Below are 23147 nucleotides of genomic sequence, written 5' to 3'. Positions count from 1 at the left end.
GAACTGGGCACCACCAGGCTCTGCCTCTCCCCCCACCACCAGCACAGCCCCCTGCTCCATCCAACCCCTCCTGCCCTTGGTGAGGCCAAGGCCATGGCCCAGAGGATGCTGTGGGCCCAGCAAGGGCAGGAAGGTGGGTGGGCTCCTAGTGGCCTCAGATGCCACAAGACTGGGATGGGAGCAGGACCTCCCTCCCTGGTCAGGAGAAGGGGACTCACTGGCCAGGGGGGTGGGCAGGCTGCAGCCCCCAGCCCCCAGCAGCTATCCCTCCACTGCTGCCTCCTCCCTCTTCCTGCAGCCACCAGCCCCACAAGCCCTGCTATGACGCCATCAAATCCCAAAACACCTTTGCCCTCTGGAGAGAAGCTTGCCAGGAGTCCCAGGTCAGGCACAGGCTGAGGCTCCTGAAATACCGTGAGGAGCCCCAGCCCCAGTAACGGAGATGCCAACCTCTGTGGGCCTCAGCTGGTGAGGCCATTCCCAGTGGAAAGTTGGGCACCCAGGCGAGGGCGAGCCAGTGCTACCGCACACCCACACCCCCTGAGATGCCTCTGGCTCATTCCAGATCCTCCTCGACTTCCCCATGTCTGCCATACCAAGCGGCATTCCTGGGAAGGACGGCCGAGGGGGAAGCGGAGCAGAGGAAATATAAACAGTCCCGTGCAGCTACGCTGGGGAACAGAAGCATGAGAGCGCCGAGCGTGCGGTGCTATAAATAGGCTGCCCAGAGTCAGGCCAACTTTTTCATAGCTTCCCACGGTCTCCTTGGGAATGTGGGATGCTGTGGACCTTCCCCCAGCCCGGAGGAAGCTGCTGCCGAGGCTGGGAGTCAGGTACCCCCGGGGTGACCCCAGCGTGGGATACCGTGATGATGGGGCAGTGGGAGGAAGGCTGAAGTCTCTCTACGTCCTGATGCGCCTCCCTGATGATGACAAGCGGTCCCCAGCCAGCCCTGGGCTGACAGCTGGATCCTGGGCAGAGGTGACATGGCAGGATCCATAGGGTTCTGGCTGTGGGCACAGCCACATCACCCCAAACCTGGATCTGCACCCTGCCACGGCATCACCCTGCCACCACGGCCACGCTGCCCCCAGGGGCCCTCTCCATGGCGTATCTCCCGCTGTGGCACAGCTGATGTGGTCCATGGGATGGTGGCCATGGTTTGGGACAGGGGCTGGAGTCCCTCTTGCCCCCGGAACCTTGAGCAGGGCTGCGACAGCACCGGCTGTGCTTGGGCTGTGAGCCCCGGCTGCTGCCCATCACTGAACTCTGCCCCCGGCACAGCCTGCGAGCTGGGGGGACAAGCCCCCAGGGACACTGTCCCAGCTGTCCCCGGGGCCCTCAGCCCCGGCCCCGCTCATTAGCACAGCTCATTACGACGTGAGCGGGGCGTGCGCTGGCCCGGTGCGCGCGGCCGTTCCCTCGCCCCCGGCCCTGCCCAAACGCGGCGGAGGAAGTTTCTCGTGAGAACGGAGCCGGCTCCTCTCCATCCCACACTGGCCGCGCTCAGCGGCTGCCCCGCAGCTCCACACGGACGGCGCCTGTCCCAGGCCTGTCCCGAGAGCCAGGTGCTGGCCAGATGCACACGCAGCCCCTCGCACCAGCCTGTGGGGAGCAGGATGTGGCCCATGGGCTCTGTACCCAGGGGAAGGTGGCCAGAGCAGTGGGCAAGCAGAGATGCCACCTTAGTAGCCCAGGGCATATCTGAATCACTGCCCTACACTGCGGGTGACCCACCGGAGGCATGAGCTGGGTATGGTATGGGCATGAAGCTTCCCGGTGCTCAAGATCCCTGCCCAGCCTTGTGTCCCCTGCCCACCAAGGGCAGGACCGGGGGGACACAGGAGGGACCTTTGGTGGGGTTTGCCCGGGATTGCAGGAGGGTGAGGGCAGGAACAGCGACACTGAGCCTCGGCAGGGCCGAAGCCGCAAGGGAGAGGACGTGACTCGCTTCCAGGGGGAGGGTCAAGGCTAGGAGGGCGACCACCACCCTGTGGGAGGGGAGGAAAGGCGGCCGCGGCAGCGCGGCCTTGGGAGGGGATAAGGCAGAGCACAGAACTCACAGAACTCTTTGGAAGGACAGCGGTGCTTGGACCTGGACCCAGCCAGCAGCAGGAGCGTGGCTCCACGGGGTGGCAAGGCAGGACCCAGGGCAGCCCTGGCGTCTCCACTGCCAGTTTAGGGCACAGAGAGCAGCAATAGGGTGTGAGCACAGCCCTGACGTTCACAAAGGGGCTGCAACAAAGGGATGGGGATCCAGCAGAATGAGGCCACTGCTCTCCCAAAGGAAATCGTGGCCCTGGGTACATACCAGGCACCCCACGGGGTCAGCCAGACCCCGGCCATGCTGCGTCACACACGTCTGCCCGCTGCTGGGATATGGTCAAAATAGCTGCCACGGGCGTAGCCGGGAATGGGGGGTCAGGACCTGGCGGGGATATGGCCACAGGGTGTGGGCAGCCTGCCAGTCACCCTCCTTGTCACCCACCCTCAGTCCCCAATCCCGTGTGTGCCACATCCATGGTACCTGACCAGGTATCAGGAGGAGCGACCACTCCTCCCTGAGCTTCTTATTTTAGCTCCTTCTCATTCTTTTCCCCTGCTCTAAACAAAGGAATGTTTAATGAGGCAGGCTTGGCAAATTAAGAAATCCAGCCGGAGGAGCAGCCTGGGGCTGGCTCTTGGCTCCACAGAGGGACCTGGGTGAGCCAGCAGCGGGACCCTGCGCCGGCTGCAAGGAAACCCAGCCCACGGTGCTGCAGAGGCCAGCACAGCTGGGAAACCCATCCTGCAGCTCACCTCTGCAAAAAAACAGGCAACTTCAAAGCCAGGAGCCTGCGAGGTGCTGGCACCGCACGGCGGCCCCGGCATCACCCGGGTCTGTAACTGCGCTGGGCTGGGGGGAGAAGGAGACTTTCCAACCAACCCAGCCCTCCAGCAATGGGGAAAAAAGAAAAGAACAAAACCCAGGAGCATTATTCTTCTTGGCTAAGCAAGTCCTGCACTAACTTCCAGAGGATTTATGGCATTTTAAAGTTTTCCCCTTCAGCAGAGCACTTCTCCAAGACTAAACATCTCCATCCACTGCGAGCTGGCTGGGCAGGGCCGCGGCAGTGAAGGTGCATATTTCTCTTGGCAAACACAGAGTGCCGGCCCTGGGCTGGATCAGACAGCAGTGGAGGGAAGTGAACTGCCTGCTTTGAACAGCCACCATCATTCACACGTTATTTTTAATAGCTCAGCGAGACAGAGTCCACCCTCCCCAGGAGACTTGGCTCGAGCCCATCACACTCACAGCTCCGCCATCAGACAAGCCGACAGGTCTGGCAGGGGGAGAAGGGGGGGCAGGAGGGGAGGGGAGCACTGAGGCCAGCGGTGGATAAATTTTGGAGTAGACAATAGGATCTTCCAACCATGCTGAGGCAACTGGAGTGGGACAGGATTGTGGCAGCCACTGGAGTGCTGGGAGCACTTTGCCCCAGCTTGTCTGTACGTGTCACTGCTGGGTTTGTGTTTATTTTTTGTAGTGGGGTGTTTATAAGGCTGCATGAAGGGTCAGGACATCATTTGTACTGCAGGAAGCACCCAGGGGCCTTTGGGGAGCTCAGCACCTGGGTTATGTGCAGGAGCAGGTGGAAAGTTCTGGTGCAGCACTGGAGCTCTGACTTCCTTCCATCACCGTGCCCGAGCACTGTCACCAGAGGCCATTGGCTCCCCGAGCCCACAGGCAGCAGGAGATCCACCACGAATGACAGAATCCACTGCAGCCATCTCACCCTGCTCTCCAATGCATCCCTCCCTTCCCAAGGGCTTCCAGCCCCTTCTGCAGCCAGAGCCCCCAAACCACAGGAAACCTCTAATAAGAGGCTGTTTGAACTTGACGTCAAGGCTTAAATTCTCTCCTTATTTCCTAATCACTGTTATTTGCTGAGTTGTGCGGATCCAGCTGCTCAGCCCTTGCCCTTGGTGGGTCCTCGTCCCCAAGAGCCTTTGGTCCAGCTCCCACTGGGCAGGGCAGAGCCCAGGAGCCTGCAGAGCCCAGAGCCCTCACACCCACGGGGCTCGCCTGGCATGTGCCGCTGCACTGGGGGTGCTCCCTGGCCTGGTGGGAGGGGAGGGGCCCCCAGGGTTAAGGGGACAGCCCCAATTCCCCCTGCCCTCAGCTCCTTGCCTCTCCCAAGCCCAGCCAGGGCTGGGATGGTTTGGGGGACCAAAGCTCACCCCCTTGCAGGCAACAGGTTGGGCAGGGCTGCCTGCAGCACATCCGGAGGGGACATACCTGGGAGGCAGCTGGGCCTGCTCGGGGGTCAAAAATCCGCAGTTTCTTGTCCTGGTGAGATAAAAGAAAACAGAGAAGGGTTAAGGACCTTGGGGCCAGCGGGATGTCAGGATGCAAAAGGCAGAAGGCTGGAGTGAGCAGCCCTCCCCTTCCTGCCCATCACTCTCCTGCCTGCAGTGCCTATTCCTATGGATGCTTGCACTGTGTCCTCCAACATCATGGGCAGGGGGCAGCCCCAGCACCCCCAGAGCCTCACCAGCACCCCAACACCCTTAAAACTGCTCCCAGAAAAGGAGCAGGGAGTCTGACCCTCAGATGCCATCCTGACAGTGCTGCAGGAGAACGAGCCCCTTCCTGCCTGGCACCCCTCTGCCAAATGGGGCATGGCTGGCAGGGCACAGAAGCAGCAAAGGGGTGCCCGGGTGCCAGCCCTGTGCCAGGGTGCTGTTTGGAGAGCACGCATTGTGCCAGCCAGAACCACACGGCAGGGGGGCTGATCCTGCACGCCTTGGGCTTGTACCCCTGAGCCCATCTCGCACGCCGGGCACGGGGCTTCATCCATGAGCTGGGACTCATCCCGCAGCCTGGCTCTGCACGCTGGGCCGGGCTCCGGGCTCATCCCGGGGCTCTCCCCGCAAACCCTTCGCTGTCCCTCGGCACGGTGCGGGCTGCGCTCCCAGCCTGGGGCTGGGGCTGCGTGCTCAGAGCTGCTTGCCGAGCCCCCGGGCACGGCCTGCGGGGCTCGTGGCTCGCACACTCCCTTGCACGCTCGCCCCGCCCGCCGGGCGCGGCCCCCGCGCGTTCCCGGCGCGCCCCGCAGCGAGCGGCCGGCGCCATCTAGTGCTGCTCCCTGCCCGCCTCCCCACGGGCTCGCTGACCCGGCTCCTGCCCTTTTCCACCCCAAAACTTCCCGTCCCTCCACGCTCCCCATGCCTGGAAGTGTTCCAGGCAAGACTGGATGGAGCTCTGAGCACCCCGGGCTAAGGTAAGGTGTGGTGGGTGGAACGAGACGAGCTTTAAGGCCCCTTCCAACCCAAACCATTCTGGGATTCTGTGAAATGGGTGTCCCCCCAGGATCAGGGTGCATCCAGCAGCTGGCAGACAGCCCATCCCTGCCGTGCCACAGCGAGGTTCCCCCTGGGCACTGCTCACCTTGCAGGAGGTGCCGAGGAGGCGCCCGTCTCGCTTCCAGGTCAGGCTCTGCAGCTGGTCCCCATGGGAATCCAGGACTGCGGGGATAAAGCATGGTCAGGGCCAGGATCAAGCAGGGTCCCTCCTGCAGACAGGGCAGGAGCCATCACTCTCCCACCCAGAATATTTCCCAGGAGAAATCTGGCCTTTCCAAAGGGGTGGTGGCAGCCAGGATGCAGTGGGACGCTGCTGTGTCTGTGCAGGGAGTGTTCCTGTGCTGCTGGCAGATGGATACAAAGAGCAGGAGCCCCGGGAAAGCCACAGGCCTATGCTGCCACCCATCTCCTCTCTTCCCCAGGATGGCTGAGGTCTGGGCAAGACTGGTCAGCAGCCACCCACATCTACCCATGCCCTAGGACATGCAGAGAGAGGGATGTGTCACCCAGGGGATCCCCAGTGGAGCTCCTGTGGACACCTTGGGCAGTACCAGAACGTTTCACACCACTGCATCAGAGTGCAGGGCAGCACAAGGCACAAGGAGCTGTGATGCCCTGGCCAAAAAGCCACCTGTGCTGCCTGTTTGGTGACACCGAGGTCAGGCCTTGGGCCCAGGCACTGGCACGGTGAGGACACATGGAGCAGACACATGGGTAGGACACAAGGGGAGGACACACAGGGGGGACACACGGGGAGACACACAGGGAGGACACATGGAGAGACACACAGGGAGGACACGTGTCATGGGCAGTCACAGCCATGCCTACCTGTCAGGGGCTGCCGCTGGCCCAGGTCCCACACGGTGACTCTCTTCCCCGCACCGCTGGCCAGGACAGCGTCTGCCGTGGGGTGGAACTGCAGCGCGTCCACCGGGGCCCCCCCGGGCCCCAGGGTCAGCCCTGCGCCACCGGGAATGTCCTGGCCACTCTCGGGCAGGCGCCACACCTTCACCTGCAGCCCCAGGAGAGGAGGGGGGTCAGTCCCAGGGCAGGTGAGCAGGATCCTGCTGGGTGCTGGCAGTGCTCCACCTGGGCTCACTGCTTTCCCAGGCTTTGGTCCCTGAGCATTCCCAGGGGATCCCTCATTGCAGCTTGGTGGGATCAGGTCCCATTTGGGAGGAGGCTGATCCTTGACCATCTGCTCTGTCCCCCTGGGGATGTCCCACTCCGCTCTCCCAAAGCTGGCACCCTCCACCGCATGCTCCTCTCACTCCCATCACTCCAGCTCTGCAGTGAATCCCAGAGACACGCTGGGGGTCACGAGGTGTCCCCTTGGGACCCCTGTCCCTGAGCACTCACCGTTTCATCAGCAGAGCCTGTGGCCAGCAGGAGCTGATCAAAGGGTGAGAAGTCAAAGTCTGTGACCACATCTGGAAGGAGAAGGTCAGAAGTTTGTCACCACCTTCCTCTGCAGACAGTGTGTCTGCCCCTCTGCTCTTCCCAGCCTGATTCCTTCCCTACACACTCAGCAGTGGGAGGCAGTTTCAGCCCCATCAAGGTGTTCTGGAGCAGCTCAGCTTTGCTGTGACTGCCTGAGCCCCTCTACTCTGTCCCTCAGGGACTTGCACCCCTTTGGCAGGGGTAGGAACCCTGGAGGGGGCATCCCCTTATCTGATCCAGGCACCAACACCCCCACAAGGCGCAGGGAACAGCACGGACAGCACCAGGGTGTCTGTGCCATGTCCTGCTGGAGCCACACTGGTGACAAGGCTCCCTTTGTAACACCCCGGGCCGGCATGCCAGCGGCAGGGATGCTCCCGGCGGCAGGGCCCGGCGGGAGGAAGGCTGGCACCAGCAGCACAGCCCCTCGGATGCATTTGGCATGCTCAGAAAAGTAGGTCACTGTGTACTTTTCCGCTTCCAGGAGACAGGCCCCGGAGGCATGAAGAGCAGGCAGCTCGCTCGGCTGCACCCACCCGGGAGCAGAGAAAATCCATTCCTTGCCACGGAGGCGTTGCTCTGCCTTCAAAGGACTCGTGCTGATCCCATTAGGAAGCTGTGGAGGTGGCGCTCTCCTGTGCACCCCTCTGGTGCTGCCAGGGAGCTTTTCCACTGCCTGCTTTTCCAACCCAAGGAAGCTCCTGGTGCCCGGGGCTGAGGTGGCACAAGCTGGGCACCCTGCGCAGCCCTGCAGCCATGCCAGGGCACACCTGCAGGGAGGTGGTGCTGGAACCAGCTCCCATCTTGCTGCTCTGGTGTAATTTTGGGGAAATGGGTGGTCAGTGCCCCTCAGGTTGCCACTGCTGCTCCAACACCAGGTGGGCACCACCCCTCCCTGAGCCTGGGCAGGGCAGAGCCCTGCTTCTCTGCCAGCAGCGATGCTGCCACTGCCTCTTCCCTGCTACACTCACTCTGCCCACATCAGAGCTGCTGGTCCAGCTTGTTCCTCCTGCCACTGGAGGCAGTGATGCCTCAGTGATGCCAACTCCAGCCTGGCACTGGCTGTACTGGGAATTTCAGGGCATGCTGTGAGTAATGTGGAAAGGCTGTACTGGAAGGGTGAGAGGAAGAGATACATGTTCAGGCCTCACTGCAGCCTGAGAGATGAAGGAACATGGATTGATTCCAGCCTGGCAGAGCCCTTCCTGGTGTCACCCTGCCCACAGGTGATGGTCCCTGGCAGGTCCCCATGTCCCTTGCCTGGAAGACAGCCCACCACAGCCTGCCAGGCTTGAACTCAGCACCTGAGCCCCCTCCACAGCCCATGCGGAGCCAAACACTTCCTGTGGAGGTGGGAGGTGGCACCTGACACCCACCTGAGTGGCAGCAGAGCTGAGATATGGTCCTCTTGCCCCCATCCTCACACTCCAGGGGCACAATGCCCAGCACACCTGCAGGAGAGGGCACAGGAGCAGGTCAGGAACCCTCCCAGCCTGGGACACACGAGGAGCACCCAGCTTTGCAATGCAAGCCAAGAGGTGTGGGACTGTCAGCACTTTGGGGGATCTCGGGGAAACCTTCCTCCACTCACCCTGGTGCCCCTGCGGTCAGGGGGACTGACCCACCACCCAGCCCCACAGGGACCCCTGGGACAAATCCATCCCACTCCCCAAGCAGTGCTGGGGACCCTTGTGCCTCACCGGCCGCCTCGGCGTTGAAGGCGATCCAGCGGCAGCTGGCCTTCACGTGGTTCCCACAGGAGGGGACAGAGCCCGCTCGGATACCGCTGATCCAGGCCTGGGATGCACAGGGAAAAACCATATCAGGGGCTGCCTTGTTATGGCAGGGCCTGGAGCACAGCTGCAGGACCATGGGCACAGCATGGCCAGAGACACTCAGCCCCAGAGGAGCTGCCATGCCGATGGAGAGCTGGAGACTGGCGATGCCAATGGGACTATCCCGTCCTCTGGGGTGTCCCAGGCCAATGTGGCTGCTCCCGCTCCTGTCACAAAGCACAGCCACTCACTGGGGCTGAAGGGTGGGACACAGGAGCATCCCAGCTCCCAGACTGTCCCATCTCTGGGCTGTCCCACTGTGGGAAGCGCCCAGAGGTCTTTGCAATAACTGGTGTCAGAGAATTTGGATGGGACAAAAGCTCTTGGGCTGTGAAGCACCACAGGGTCAAGCTGTGGCTGGCTGAGGCCAATAGACACCTCCAGCAGCACACTCCCCACACGGGCACACAGCCAAGGAGCGGCATTACAGCTCCAAAACCAAACTCCCACTCTGCAGTGTTTCCCAGGGCTGAGCACTGCACTCGTGGGGCCCTGGGACACCCTCCATCAGCCAGACCCACTCCAGGTGACACAGACGCCCCACCTCAAGCGGCCACCAGGGCCACGAGCTCCCTGGCACTCCCAGGGCCAAGTCCAACCCTTGACAGTGGCAGTGGCAGGTGTTTTATGGCTGGCAGCGGGCCTGTGTGCCCACAGCAGCCCCTGGAGCTGCAGCAGGTGTCCAGAGCAGTGGATACCCCACAAACTGGGCAGATACCTGGGAAGGGAAGGGAAACCCCGAGCCCCAGGTTTCCTCTCCTTGCACAACTTCCGTTTGAGGCCTGACAGGGAGCAGTGGTTCCTGCAGCACTTCCTCCCCTCACAGCTCAGTGCAGACCTGTTAACCCTTCTCCTGCCAAAGGCAGGTTCCTGTCCCCACACCCAGCATGTGGGCAGGGGGCTGCACTGGGGATGGGGAACAGGTCAGGAGCATCAGCAGGACCCTGGAATAAGGGCCCCACTATCTGCATCCCATCACCCCGCACTGGGCCCTCAGTGAGGGCGACACCAGTCACATCTGGCCCCCAGCACCCAGGGGTGCCAGCGGGACCCCTGCAGTGAGGTTTCACAGAGCTGGTCCATCCTGACCCCACAATTTCCCCACACACAGGCAGCAGCCCTCAAGGCAGTGATCCTTCCTGCAGCGTGGCAGCACGGCCAGGAAAGCACATGAAACCATCCTGGCTACATCCCTAGAACAAACTGTGAGCTCTCAAGGGCCATCTGCCAGCAGAGCCCTGCAGATGCTGCCTGAAGAGAAGACTCAGATGTGATCCCTGACGTTTACACTGTGCTTCCTGATCCAGCCAGGTCGGGTGTCTGCTTGTGCCTCCGTAAACAAGTGCTCAGCTGGGGACACAACAGAGCTTCCCGCTGTGACACCTGAGATGGGCTTGGTGACAAGACTTCCTTCTCCACCTGCTGCCCTACTGGGAGTGTGTGGCCTCACTTCCAAGGATACGTTTCATGCCTGAATGGGAAAAGCCTTTTGGAAAGGCCTTGCACAGCAGATCCCTCCCTGCACACAGGGAGAGCACGCTGCCCCTCGGAGTTCCCCCACCACAGAACCAACACCAGGACCAGAACCAACACCAGCAATGATGGGATGTCCCTGCCTGCAGGATGCCATGTCCCAGCACCCACACCCCACAGGCACGCACACTCCCCGCTGCCAGTGACTCATCTGAACCCTGGGATTCCCAGCCAAACATTCATCCCAACTGAGATTTCAGTGACCTGAGACACACTGAGGCTGGCATGCCATGTGCATGGGGGTACCACATCCCCTCCCACAGCTGAAGCTCAGAGGATGTTTTGGGTGCTTGCTGGATTTGCAGAGGTGTGTGAGCACAGGCCACAGGTGGGTGCAAGGACAGCTTGGCTGGGAAGTTACAGACAAGGAGTGTGTGCACACCCAAGGGCTGGGAGCAGCAGCAGCCTCACTCATGGCCACGGTGCTGGGTGAAGGGTGAGCCCCTAAAAGGGCTGTGTGTCCTGGTAATGCTCCTTGATATCACTCACCCAGCCCTGCCACTGCATCTCTGCCCCTGCCCTGCCAAATCTGTAGGGACAATAACCTGGGAGGTTGCCCCGGCCCAGCTCTGTGGTTTGGGGGACAGCAGGGCCGAGCTACCCACTGCCAACACCGTGCCAGGATGGATCATGACACTCGGCATGACTGGGGCTGGTTATTCACGGAGCAGAGGCCAGGGCTGGTCACGACTGCTCTGTGCTGCCCAGCAAGACTCCCAGAGCTGCCTGGCTGCAGCGGTGCCGAGCTCCACAGCTCATGGCCAGGGTGACAGGGCTCAGCAGCACCCCTGGGGCCCAGCACTTCCTCCGTGCCTGCGGGAGCGGGGTGGCAGAGCGGGGTGGCAGGAGCAAGGCCCAGCGTTTTGCTCTCGGTGCGTGGTTCCCTGGCTGGCACAGGCCAGGAGGGTGAGATACCCAACGGCAGCGGGCACCAAGAACCGGGGATGCACCGCGTGTGCCAGCCGTGCCCAGCGGCAGGAGGGGAGCAGCCGCCACGGGACGGGTGCCCCATGCCAGCCGCTGCCGGCCGGGGGCTGCACCGGCCCAGGAGAGGGCTGGGCTTCCCCAGCAGCCCCACCTGCGGAGCGCCCCGGGGCCGGGATCCTCCGCGGACCCCGGGATGGGCAGCGGCGGGTGCCAAGGAGGGGCCGCCCGGGCGACGCACCCGCACCGCGGCCGGGAGCCCGGGCACGGCCCCGCCGCACCGGCGATGCCGCGGCTGCGGGGCCCGGAGCCGCGCCCTGCCGGCGCCGCGGGGCAGGGCCGGTCCTGCCCTGTCCCCGTGCCCGTCCCTGTCCCTGCCCGCCGGCAGCCCCGGCCCCGCCGCCCCCGCCATCCCCCGGTACTGGCGGGTTCCGCAGCGCTCACCTCCCTGCGGGGCAGCCGGGCCTCGGTGTGCCGGAATTTGGACGCCTTGAAGCGGTTCATGGTGCTCCGGCTGTACCGCTCCGAGCCGTGCCCAGCCCAGCCCAGCCCAGCCCTGCCCGGCCCGGCCCGGCCCGGCCCGGCCCCGCCGCTCCGCCCGCCCCGAGCCCCGCCCCGCGGCCCGCCCCTGGGCCAGCCCCGCCGGACCCCTTCACGTGTGTCCCGTGTGTCCCGTGTGTCCCGTGCCTCCGCCGTCACCGGGAGCGGGGCACAGACCGCCAGCCCCGGCTCCTCGGGTCCCCGCCAGAGCCTCCAAGCCCGGCGTCGGAGCCACCGCTGGGGTCACTGTCCGGCGGTCCCGGGTCCCCCCCCCCCAGAGGCTCGTGGTCACCCCGTGCTGTGACCCCCGGCTGGCACCCAGCTCTCCTCCCGCACAAGGGCAGCGGTTCCGTCGGGCTCTGGGCCAGGAGGACGAGGCCAGCGGGAGGTTTGCAGTGCCGTGGGCTCAGCGTGCTCGCCTCCTCCGCGGCCCGGCAGCCGGCGGCGAACAGAGACCTTCGTGTACTCACGGCTTCGGGGAGGGAGGAGGAGCAGGGAGCGCTGGACCTGAGCCCACTGAGCCCGGCTGGGACCCGGTGGAGCCCGGCTGCCACCCACGGCGGTGGAGGCCAGGCCCCCTGCCCTGCTTTCACCCGGGCTGTGACAGCGGCGTGTGCGCAGCCGGAGCTGGCACGTCCCTGTCGCCGCTGAGCCCGGCGGAGCCTCCCCCGCGCCGCAGGCCCGAGCCTGTGCTGAGGAGCGCGCGGAGGCGCCAGCCCCGGTGACGAGGGCGGGAGAGAGACACGCTTGGCACGAATCGTCCTCCCCCTCTCCAGAGGAAAGCTGCTGCTGCCTGGCTGTGGGTGCCGAGCCAGGCTGCTGTGCCGTGTGAGTGTGGGCGTGTGGCACTGCACCCGCTGTGCTTTCAGAGCCTTTATTCCACTCCTGTGAGATACGTCCCCTGCTAGGGGAGAAGAGGAGCGGCCCTGGAAGGGCGCAGAGCAGAGGGCAGTGTGCCAGCCCCGCCGCACGAGGCTGTCGCAGGGGGCAGTTCGCGGCTGTCCCGGCCGTGTCCCCGCGCGTTCCCTGCCCGGCACCCACGGCCGCTCCACGGCCCCTCCCGCTCCGTCCCCGCCGAGCTCCGCGCATGCGTAAGCGTGGCGCAGCCGCGGCCGCGGCGCCGTGCGCCTGCGCGGCCCGTCCCCGCCGTAGGGTGCGCAGGCGCAGCGCCGCGCGCGGGCCAAGATGGCGGCCGGGTGCGCGTCGCGCTGGGTCGGGGCGGCCGCGGGGCGCGGGGCGGGGAACGCGCGGCCGCCGCTGCTGCTGCTGCTCCGCGGGCTCCGCGCCCCGCCCGCCCGCGCCCCGCGCCGCCTCCTGCTGCTCCGCGCCGGGCTCTGCGCCGCTGGTGAGCGGGCTAGGCGGGCCGGGCCGGCTGGAGGAAGGGACGCGGCCGGGGGAAAAGACCCGCGCCCCGCCGGCCCGGCCCTCACGGCGGCCCCTCTCCCTCCTCTCCCGCAGGGACGAAACGCGCTGCCGCCGCCGCCGCCGCCGCCTTCCACAGCAGCGCGGCCCGCGCCAAGGAGGACTATTACCAGGTGCTGGGGGTGCCCCGCACCGCCACGCAGAAGGAGATCAAGAAGGCCTATTACCAGGTGCGCCGGGACCGGCCGCGCCCAGGGCCCCGCGGGCAGCGAGAGGAGCCGGCGCTGGGGCAGGGAACAAATCCATCCCCGTGTTTGGAGCCGCTAGAGACAAGGGGAGGAGGCAGTGGGAAAGCTCAGCACGTGGCCTTGGAGATCGCTTCCAAAGCATGGTCTGCCTGTGCTGTCATCGCTTGTCTCCTTCCAGAAGGATCTGGGATTGCTGAGAAGATAAGGAGCAGCTCCTGTAGTTCCTTGTTTTGGGTTGATAAATGAAAATGAAGGGCTTTAGTTCGCAGGAATGCATCTAGTGAATGCCAGGCTCTGCCTGATGTGTTTTTCCTGGCACGTGAGATATGCTTAAGTAAATAACTCCTGCCTGTCCCTAATGGTTGGGTTTTGTTTTTTAGTTGGCAAAGAAATACCACCCTGACACAAACAAGGACGACCCCAAAGCAAAGGAGAAATTCTCTCAACTGGCAGAAGCCTACGAGGTAATAGCAGGATTTTGTTGTGATGAGAAGGAGGAAAGACTAGAGGGTGGATGAGGGGAAACATTTCCTGTAAAACCGTGGCTGTTTTTTGATGCACTTCAATCTGGGGCACCTCTGTCCCAAGAAATTACTTGGTCCAAGTATCTGATTTAGCTGCTTTGGGCTTTTTCAGTTTTCCCCTTCCTTAGCAGTGACTGGCATGGATGTCACTTCTATGGAATTATTGTCAGTTTAAATAATCAAACAAAAAACCTGTCAGCAGGTTTTTGAGACAGAGGGACTTTCACTGTGCTCCCCCAGCCCTGTTTTTTGATTCCAGCACTCTTCAGCTGATATAATAATGATCAGCTACTTAATGTAAGTTATTTTTGCTTTTTATAAATTAGTACAATTTCACAATTTTTCTGGTGATGAGCCAAGAAACACCAGGGAAGCAGCAGCTTGTCCCTAACTCCCGTGGTGCTGAGAGCTGGGCGAGACCTTGATGGAAGGTCTGAGCCCAGCGCCAGGGATTCTCCTGGGTCCCACAGTGCCCTGATGGCCCTGTCCTTGCCCCAGGTGCTGAGTGACGAGGTGAAGAGGAAGCAGTACGATGCCTATGGCACGGCGAGCTTCGAGGCCGGCGCGGCCGGGGCCGGGGCTGGCGCGGGGCGGCAGTACTGGAGCAGCGGCCCCTCCATCGACCCCGAGGAGCTCTTCAGGAAGATCTTTGGGGAGTTCTCAGGATCCCCTTTTGGCGATTTTCAGACTGTCTTTGACCAGCCACAGGAGGTAGGAGGTGCCTTTATTTAGGAATGAAATGAGGAACTCAAAGCAGTGTCTCTCCCCAGCTTCTGTCACAAGCTCTGGGAGCTTCAGCAAGGAGTTATTTCTGGGAATGTGAGTGTGTGAGTGTCCCATGGCATGGGCAGAGTCTCATAGTTTTGCTCAGCTGTGCAGGAACACACCCCACACCTCCAGACAGGATATTTTTTCTGGGCTTGAGCTATTTCTCTGGTGTTTACTGACACCACCCAGTACTGCCGAGCAGTTCCATTGCTGGAGAGGCATCGTTTCTGCTGCACCTTGATTTACCTGTGCCTGCTTTGATCTGTAATGCTAAAACCCACAAAATGCCTTGTAACTATAAACCAGGCCTTCCAGCAATATGTTTGGCTGCTGCTTAATTGGCTTAATTTTGCAACTTAATTAGCTTCATGTTGCAGTGAGGCCCATAATAAAATGTCTTGTTCTTTGTGTTGCAGCTAAATGCTCCTTTAAGTGTTGCTGATTCATGTGTTGTCTTCAGAAATGTTTGGTGTTGGGTACTCTTGGTTTTACTAAAAATGAAATCTTTTGTTTAAGGAGAATTTCCTCTTTTGGTCAGTCATCTTTACTGAGAATTTCTATTTTTAGCATTGTTTGGTATTTAGCCTAAACTCTTCTCAGTCTCCTTAAGACCCTGTCACACCTCAGTCATGGATCTATATCCATGTTTCCTGTGCAGTATATTATGGAACTGACATTCACCCAAGCTGCAAAAGGTGTGAACAAGGAGATTGTGGTGAACATCCAGGACTCCTGTGTGCGCTGTGATGGCAAAGGACACGAACCTGGCACCAAAGCTCAGCGCTGTCACTACTGCAATGGCACGGGCATGGTAAGTGCTGAGCAGGACACCAGTTCTGTGCTTTCCCTTCTTGGGGAGAGTCACTTCATTCCATGGTGAAAAATTCTCACCACACTCATCAGCCTATCTTGTGCAAAGCTGAGTTAATGTCAGCTTGATGCTAATAGGCACTAGGAAGATTTTCTTTTTGTTAAAGTGCTGTGCTGAGCTGAAAGCATGAGCCTTCAGGCTGGATCCTCTGCTACTGCACATCCCACAAGCCATATGAATATAATGTAACAGCTCTGAAATTCCTCGAGCAATAAATGGGTATCTTTTGAGTTGTGGGGTGGAGGAAGGTGGTGAGAACCCAAGGGTAATCATAAAGTAAGAAGATGGAGGTAATGATGGAGATGGAGCTGCAGGCTTTGGGTTTCCATGCATCTGATTCCTTGTGTGCTTCAGTGGTTCAGTCCAAGGCTTAGTCACCATAAGGTTTTCTTGGACACTGACAGTAATCCATATAAATGGATTGTCCTTGGATTCATCTGAACACAGACATTTGTAGCACTGTAAGGAGCTTTGTTCCTTCTTGTGCATTAAAGCCTAGACTTTGAGGGTGATGTGTTTTGCTTGCCCTCACCACCTGACACTTGTAGTAGTGGTGGTGTTCAGTGGAAGTCAGAATGCGATGGTGAGTGGATTTCAGAGCCAGCTTTCTGCTCCAGCCCTTGCTGAGGGGTATCTCTGTTCTGACATGGTGTGTGTGTGATCAGAGCTCAGATGTGCTGTGTGAGAAGCCCCATCTCAGTACTCATCACTTGCTCAACGTGTGTTTGTTCCTGCCCAGGAGACGATCAACACGGGCCCGTTCGTGATGCGCTCCACGTGCCGGCGCTGCGGCGGCCGCGGCTCCATCATCACCACGCCCTGCGTCATGTGCCGGGGCACAGGGCAGACCAAGCAGAAGAAGACAGTGATGGTTCCCGTGCCAGCTGGTCAGTGCTGTACCTGTCTGCTGCTCTCTCTTAAAGAACTGTAGTTATTTACTGCCTCTGTGGGTACAGTGGGGGAGCCGTGTAAGACCTTTTGCTGCAGAGAAATGATCTTTAAAGCAAAGCAGGTGAGAGCTCAGCAATGGAACGGGCTAGTGATGAGATGGACCTTCTGGCCATGGATATAAGTGTTTACTCTGCCCTTGCGGAGCTTTGGTTCTTGCCTGGGTCCTCCTAGGCAGGTTTTGAAGGGTGAATCTCCAAAGGTTTTGTTGCCATGGGTCTCTCATTTGTCCTTGATGAAGCTTGGGGAGAGGATTGGAATCCTGAAAAGCTTGGCTTGGCTCAGAGGGGTGTGCTGATTGCCTTCCTCACCAGAGAGGAGAATTCAGTGGTGGGACTAAGACTTGCTTCTTTGAGACTCTGGGTGAGCAGCCTGTAATTTTCCTGCAGCTTGTGGAGGCTGCTGTGTTCCTTAATCCAATGCATTTGAAGAATGCATAGAGAATTCTGTAAATACTAAAGTAACAAACATGTTGGGGGCATAGAGATCACCTCAGAGGTATAAACATGTGCTGACCCCTCCTCCTTTGGGCTGTGGTAGCCAGCTCTTGGGATTGGCAAGAGTTGTAGGTATCCATGTCACACATGGGTTATAACCCAAGGTCACATTCCCTCCTGTTCTGATTGCAGGTGTGGAGGACGGGCAGACAGTTCGGATGCCTGTGGGGAAGAAAGAAATTTTCATTACATTCAGGGTATGTATCCCAAGCTGGTTTATTATATAAGTTGGTTGTTCTCAACTGCCTTGGAAAGGACTGCAAAATGGGCAGAGGAGGAAGAGCCAGTGATCCTTTGGAACAGCTGAGGTAACATGATCCCTGTGAACTTTCTGAGACAGCAGGAGATCTGCATTGTAGCAAGGAGGGTAACTTTGAATCTGTTCACCAAGAATTGCTGCTTGTTCCAGGACCAGGCCCTTAGGGTAGTGTGAATCAAAATGCAGAGTAGGTTCTTCGTGCCTTGAATTTTTGACTTGGAAATGTGAGGGAGCTGCCTGCTGGCTGGGGTGGCAGAGTTGAGGAGAGCTGTGGGAGGTGCTGCAGGAGGCTGTCTGGTGAAGTGTCCTTCTGCAGATCCACCTTCAGGGCTGCTTTGCACCTGTGCTGTAGCTGGGCCTCTTGTCCTGTCAGAATCTTGCCACACACATCCCTGTTGAGGAGAAAATTCTTTCAGCACCTCTTCCACGGTGCAGGAGGGTTTAATTCTGTTCCAGCTTGTGAGGCCACTGGAAAGGTGCTTCATTTCGTTCTCACTTTTGGCTTTCCCCTGTACAGGGTGGTGGACAAGGCAGTGTCTGTCTCTGCAGAACTGTAGTGACATGGATAAACTAACAGCAGGATTAGGGGAGGGAGTTCCTGAGGCAGGAAGCAGGGATCCTTCCAATCCTTTGGCTAAATCAGTTATCTCAATATCTGTGTTTTACTAGAACACCAAATATTAACTCACAGTTCTCAGCCATGCTGTTTGGGGATGGTATATTTTTTTCCTGAGACCCTTGGGAGCAGTTTTACCAGGAGAACATGGTGTGCTCACTGCTCTTTGGAACTTTGCTGCCCTGCAGGTTCAGAAGAGCTCTGTTTTCCGACGAAACGGAGCCGATATCCACTCGGATCTCCTGATCTCAATAGCTCAGGCCGTGCTGGGAGGCACAGCCCGGTGTCAAGGCTTGTATGAGACAATCAACATCACGGTGAGTGCCAATATTCTGGGCATGAATCACTGGGGCACAAAGGCTTCTCCTTTCCTGCAAAGGTGGGCAAAATCTCCCAAGTCTGCCAGTACTGCATTTCAGACTCCTTCAGGACTGAGCCTTGGGTAGTTTGTGACCTGCCTGGTCACAGCTTCTTTCTTGTTGCTGTGTATGGACAGGGAAGGAAAGGAATTGCTGGACCAGCCCCATCTGAGGGCTACAGGCTGTGTCAGGTTCTTTACTTATTCCTTCAGAAGCTTTTGCATCATTACTGGTTTAGCTTTGGGATGTGTCCCAATGCATGAGCATATGAGAGCTCTCCCATCCTACTTTGAAACTTGTTGGAGAAGCAGATAATTTTTATAGATGTGTAATTATTATATAAATGTTTAATTAGAGTAATAAATGTGACGCCTTTGTGTTTATAGATACCCCCTGGTATTCAGCCAGACCAGAGAATTCGAATGAGTGGGAAAGGCATTCCCAAGGTGAACAGCTATGGCTATGGAGACCACTACATCCACATAAAGATAAAAGTTCCTCAGTAAGTGGAGCTAAAACAACTTCCTGTGAAATCTTTAAAACTTTGTGCAAAAAATGTTGTTTAAAAGTTGTGAAAATTCCATGAGGTGAAATGCAGTGGGTCCTACGGTCTCCTCTTCCACTGAGAATTCTTTAGAGATCATTCCTTATAGACGGCTCATTTAAAGAGCACGTGGATTCCTGGTGTATTCATACACAATGTACTCCAGTCCCTGCCCCTCATGGGTGCTGCTGGGGGAGGTTTGGGAGGCTGTGGGACCCCAGCCCATCCCTGACTCCGTGTCCCGGTGCCACAGGAGGCTGACGGATCGCCAGCGAGCCTTAATGATGAGCTATGCTGAGGACGAGGCCGACGTGGACGGCACCGTGAACGGGGTCACCAACACAGCGTCAGGTGAGCAGGGGAACTCCTGCCCCTTCCCTGGGCAGCTGCTGTGGGAGTGCACAGTGCTCCCTGAGCATTCCTGGGGAGCAAGGCAAGCCAGGGTCACATCAGGCCTGTGGCAGCGCAGCCTGGTTTAACAGAAGTAGTTCTAGTGTGATACTGACAGGCTGTAGCACACAGCAGGGAGGCAGCCCCTTCCCAGGAAGCTCTATTCCAGTACTTACTGGGCTAATCCATGTGTGAACAGAGTGCAGGCACTGAGTACTCCAGGGTCCAGACAAGCTGTGCTGATGAGTGCCTCCTGCTCCCTGCTTCCCCTGTGCCAGGACTTGCCTTGACGCAGGAAAGCAAATGTGCTTCAGGCCAATTTCCTGTGTGATCCCAATCCAGTGTGTTTGTGAGCACAGCAGGGCTGCTTCTCCTGGAATGCTGATAGGGGTTTCTGTTGGGGCTGAGCTCTGTGTGTGTGAGGAAACCTGGGCTCGGAGTGTCCATTGGTGGCAGTGTCAGCTCTGGTCAGTGGACAGTGTCCAGCACGATGGAGGAGTGAAGGCAGCTGGGAGCTTTGTGGAGCTGCTCTCCAGCTCCAGATGGAAAACTAAGATTCAGCAATTGTGTTTTAAGTTGCAGGGCTGAGGTGCTTGGAAGAAGCAGCAGCTAAAGGCACAACACATGGTAAAATAGTAAGGAAGGAGCTTTGTCTCTCACTACTGGAAAGCAGTTTTTTCTTTGCTTAATTGAAACAATGAACTTCTTAAAGCCTGTTGGATTTTGGTTTTGGTTTGAAACCCAACAGGACATTTATGACTAGGCAAAGGTGAGAGCCTTTTGGAGCTGCTGAATGATCCCAGGATCTGCTCTACTACATGCCAAAGTGTGAGGAATATAGGCTTAAGTGCAGGAGCTGCCAAATACTTCCCAGTGTTCTGTTTTATAATAATTATACATACAGAAAATAAGTATTTCCTCTATTACAGTCAGCCTTGGGGGAAGGGCAGAGAGCTCTGAGCACTGAATTTCCCTTCCAGCTTTTTAAAGGCATTTGTGTGCCAAAGAGGAAAAAAAAAAAACCTCCTCAAAGTAATTTCTTAAAAAAGCAAACCTGCCAGTTTTTACCGTGGTGAAGTAGCAAGGTGAGTTAAAACGCCAGTAGGTTGCAGTGTAGAGACAGGCTGTGCTGAGGGAGGCGTGTCCTGCCTCGGGATTTCATCCCATTGCATCAGCCCCAGCCCAGCACTCAGCCCTGGGAGGCTGGGGAGCACCAGACTCCTTGTTCTCTGTGCACAAAGAAAGCTTGAGGAGGCATTTGGGATCTTGTTGTTGATGGTTTTACTGTAGAAAAAAACAGATTAGCAAAGAGGTCTCCTTTGTTCTCGTTATAGCCACTTCTGAGGGACAAACAAGTTCTCAGGACCTGTTCATACAGGACAATTTTAACAATCCTTATCTGGACAGTCAGTCTGAAATACTTGTAGTCTTTTTCATTTTACACAAGTTAATTTTCTGCTTGACACTGTCTGAGCATTGCTTGCAGAGACACAAACCAGGCTCCTGGTGTGGTTTTGCACTGCTTTGCAAGGACACAACCTTGAAACAGGAAGAACTTGTTTCAGGGACCACCAGTATAGATTTTTTTAACCCTGTAAAATCGTGGCTGGCTATGATTGAGTTCACCACTTGTTTTTAGTGGCAGACTCTCAGGTCCAAGTACTTGATTCCAAAGCCTGTGGGGTCCCTGACTCAATTGTGCAGCACAAGAATTCCCTTGCCAGTTGGAGGGCTGGGGAGAGGGGAAGGGAACAGCTCAGCACCTGAGCTCATGGTTGGCTTTTCCACTTGTGGGATCCAGGCTCTCCAGTGCTTCCACTGCAAGGGGTCCAGTCCTGTGGCTCGCTGCCAGGAGCAGCCCTGGATGTGAGGGAGCAGCACAACCAGCTGCTTTCTCTTGGCCATTCCCTGTCTAAACCGCCCCTCTGGTCCTGGTGGGAGATGTCTCTGACTGCAGCCCTTTGCTGTTTGTGTCCAGGTGGCAGGGCCACGGCTAGCGCTGACGCAGGCGGGGATAGGCCTGAGGCTCAGGAGAACAAGGAGGGATTCCTTTCCAAACTTAAGAAAATGTTTACCTCCTGACACCCCATCCGAGGTAGGAGGCCTCTTGTGTTTCACTGTCGTCTTTCCCCCACACTGAGCACTTCTTGGGAGGTGGAAGCACAGCGTTGCTTCTCACTTAGCCTCAGGCCTTCCAACGCGGATGTGCACAGCCCTAGCTGTCCCCTGGGACCTGGAGCAACAAGCCAGGGATTCAAGTGCATTGTTGCTGCAGCAAAGAGCAGCACAGATGCTGGGTGCCCCCTTGGGGAGGTGGCTGGCTTCCCCTGCAGCTCTGCAGCTGGAGCTGTGTTCAGTTCCAAGCGCTGAGCTGCTCCCATGAGCTGGTCCCACTGGGACCAGGTTCTGCCACACAAATCCTGGGCTGCAGAGCCACTGGTGCTGGCACACTCGGGCTGGATTCACTCCTGCCATGGGCTTACAGCACCAGGGAGGAGCCAGCCCTTGTCACAGAGCACAGCAAAAGCAAACCCCACCATGCATCACTGCAGTGTAACTCAGGTGCTTCAGTTGGTGCTGACCTGTTGAGAGAGCACCGAGACTTGGAATCATCTACCACAGACAGAGAGTGTGGGATTCCAGGGGCTCAGCTTTGCATCTTTGTAGGCTTCAAAGCTGGCTGTGCTGTAGGGCTGACAGCGTGACAGCAGGTCAGGAGGGGAGGTGCTCCCAGAGTGGCCTGTGTGCTGATACAGCCAGGAAATTGTAACCTTCCTCTCACTTCAACTGCAGGAAAGCGTTCTACTGGGAACTAGGAGCCAGCAGCAGCAGGTCATCTGTGCAGTTGGGGGTGAATCTTTCTGGCAGCCAGGCTCTGGAGAACACAGGATGTCAGTCAGCAGCACAGCAAGAATCCCAGCTGGAGAGGCCATGGACCACAGAGGCACCAACACAAACCCCACCCACTGTCCCAAGAACTGGCAGTGAAGGAAAACACCAGCTTAGCAGAAGTGTGGCTCTCTGGAGGCTGCTCCACAACCTTACTGCTACTGGAAGCTTATTTGGTAAAAGCTAAAGTAGTATTTAGAATCCAAACCAGAGGAAATGTGAAACAAATAGTCCAGCAGAGAGCAGCAACATGCTGTGTGGAGGCCAAGCACACCAGCTGCTCACTCAGGTGCCCTTTGGAATGCCAGGTGTGCTTGGTGAACTCTCCAGGAGACTTGGTGGGTCAGGAAGGTCTAACCTTGTCTTCACAACAGCCCTGCTGCCCTGCACAGCTCCAGGTGGAATCTCCCTGTGGCTGGGCGTTGGCCGAGCCCAGCTGGCCTGGCTCCCTCACAGCCCTGGGCTTTCTCTATCCTGCTGATTGCCTGCACAGAGCAGTGATGGAATCTGCACTTTGCCTCAAGTTTATCCCCCACATAACTAAAGTTACCACACAACTGCTGTTGCTTCTGGACTGGTACAAGTCGATCACTGAGCCCTTTGCCAGTTGGGGACAAAAATCTTTTATTACTTTAGTGCAACACCCATAGCGTAAAGGATTGGTCAAAGCATCGTTGTTTTACTTGTGTGAGAGTGCAAGTGAGGTGGATCACTCCTTCCAGATGGAGCTGAGATCTTGCAGTGAGTATTCCATGGTTACTGTAGCCTGCTGTGTTTGTGATACTGTGCAGGTACCATCAGCCCACATACTAATCAGCTCAACACCAGTTAAACAGGGACATGCTGTAGTCTTGCCCTTCTTAATTTGCTGAAATAAAGCACGTGTTGCCTCCTGATTAAACTTCTGTAAAGTGATTCTGTACCCATGTAAATAAGATGGACTTCATAAAGATATTTAACACGTGCTGTGCCTTGCTGCCTTGTCTACTCTTCCAGCTGCTCTGTCACCCCCTTTCCCTCCCCTAGTAACAGGAATGAAGGTCTCTGGGACAAGGAGGGGACAGGGTTGGATGGCTCTAGCATTGCTAGGGGCTGGGATTGACTTTAAACACAAAGCTGCCCTATCTCAGCAGTACTTTAGGCATGTGAGGGGGAAGGGGCTGTTCCACTGAACCTTGGACAGTCTAGAAAAAGTCGAGTTTTATCTCAGCTCCTTGGAACAGTGACTGAAATTAGCTCCAGGAGCCCAAGGAC

At 58.1% G+C, this 23147-nt stretch overlaps 2 protein-coding genes across 3 annotated transcripts in view; one reads left to right on the top strand and one right to left on the bottom strand.

Moving 5' to 3' along the window:
- The window catches only part of LOC128815215 (mitochondrial import inner membrane translocase subunit TIM16-like), a 37435-nt gene extending 25806 nt beyond the window's left edge, over window positions 1-11629 (bottom strand). For both annotated transcript variants that reach the window (XM_053991736.1, XM_053991734.1), the window contains exons 1-7: window positions 11523-11629; window positions 8487-8583; window positions 8163-8237; window positions 6706-6776; window positions 6175-6358; window positions 5432-5508; window positions 4280-4330 (exon numbers count right to left, since the gene is read on the bottom strand). In XM_053991736.1, coding sequence (XP_053847711.1) covers window positions 4280-4330; window positions 5432-5508; window positions 6175-6358; window positions 6706-6776; window positions 8163-8237; window positions 8487-8583; window positions 11523-11582 — 615 coding nt within the window. In that variant the 5' untranslated portion in view covers window positions 11583-11629. The remainder of the gene's footprint in view (window positions 1-4279; window positions 4331-5431; window positions 5509-6174; window positions 6359-6705; window positions 6777-8162; window positions 8238-8486; window positions 8584-11522) is intronic.
- On the top strand, window positions 11581-22857 carry DNAJA3 (DnaJ heat shock protein family (Hsp40) member A3). The gene is made up of 15 exons (XM_053992348.1): window positions 11581-11594; window positions 11827-12307; window positions 12527-12709; window positions 12780-12963; window positions 13077-13210; window positions 13609-13692; window positions 14251-14463; window positions 15179-15331; window positions 16131-16278; window positions 16969-17033; window positions 17900-18028; window positions 18457-18572; window positions 18868-18965; window positions 20983-21099; window positions 21798-22857. The coding sequence occupies exons 1-14, from the start codon at window positions 11581-11583 to the stop codon at window positions 21084-21086; spliced, it is 2106 nt and encodes a 701-aa protein (XP_053848323.1). The 3' UTR covers window positions 21087-21099; window positions 21798-22857.
- The last annotated feature ends 290 nt before the right edge of the window (window positions 22858-23147 follow it).

This window comes from Vidua macroura, chromosome 16 (assembly GCF_024509145.1).
Source record: "Vidua macroura isolate BioBank_ID:100142 chromosome 16, ASM2450914v1, whole genome shotgun sequence".
Taxonomy (NCBI): Eukaryota; Metazoa; Chordata; class Aves; order Passeriformes; family Viduidae; genus Vidua; species Vidua macroura.
This window is presented reverse-complemented; position numbering and strand designations above follow the sequence as displayed.

Bases quoted from the DNA above. Each gene is read 5' to 3' on its own strand.
- DNAJA3 (XM_053992348.1), top strand. The intron at 12,308-12,526 runs GTGCTGAGGAGC...GTCCCCTGCTAG, and splicing joins CGCGCCGCAGGCCCGAGCCT to GGGAGAAGAGGAGCGGCCCT. The intron at 13,693-14,250 runs GTAATAGCAGGA...TCCTTGCCCCAG, and splicing joins AACTGGCAGAAGCCTACGAG to GTGCTGAGTGACGAGGTGAA.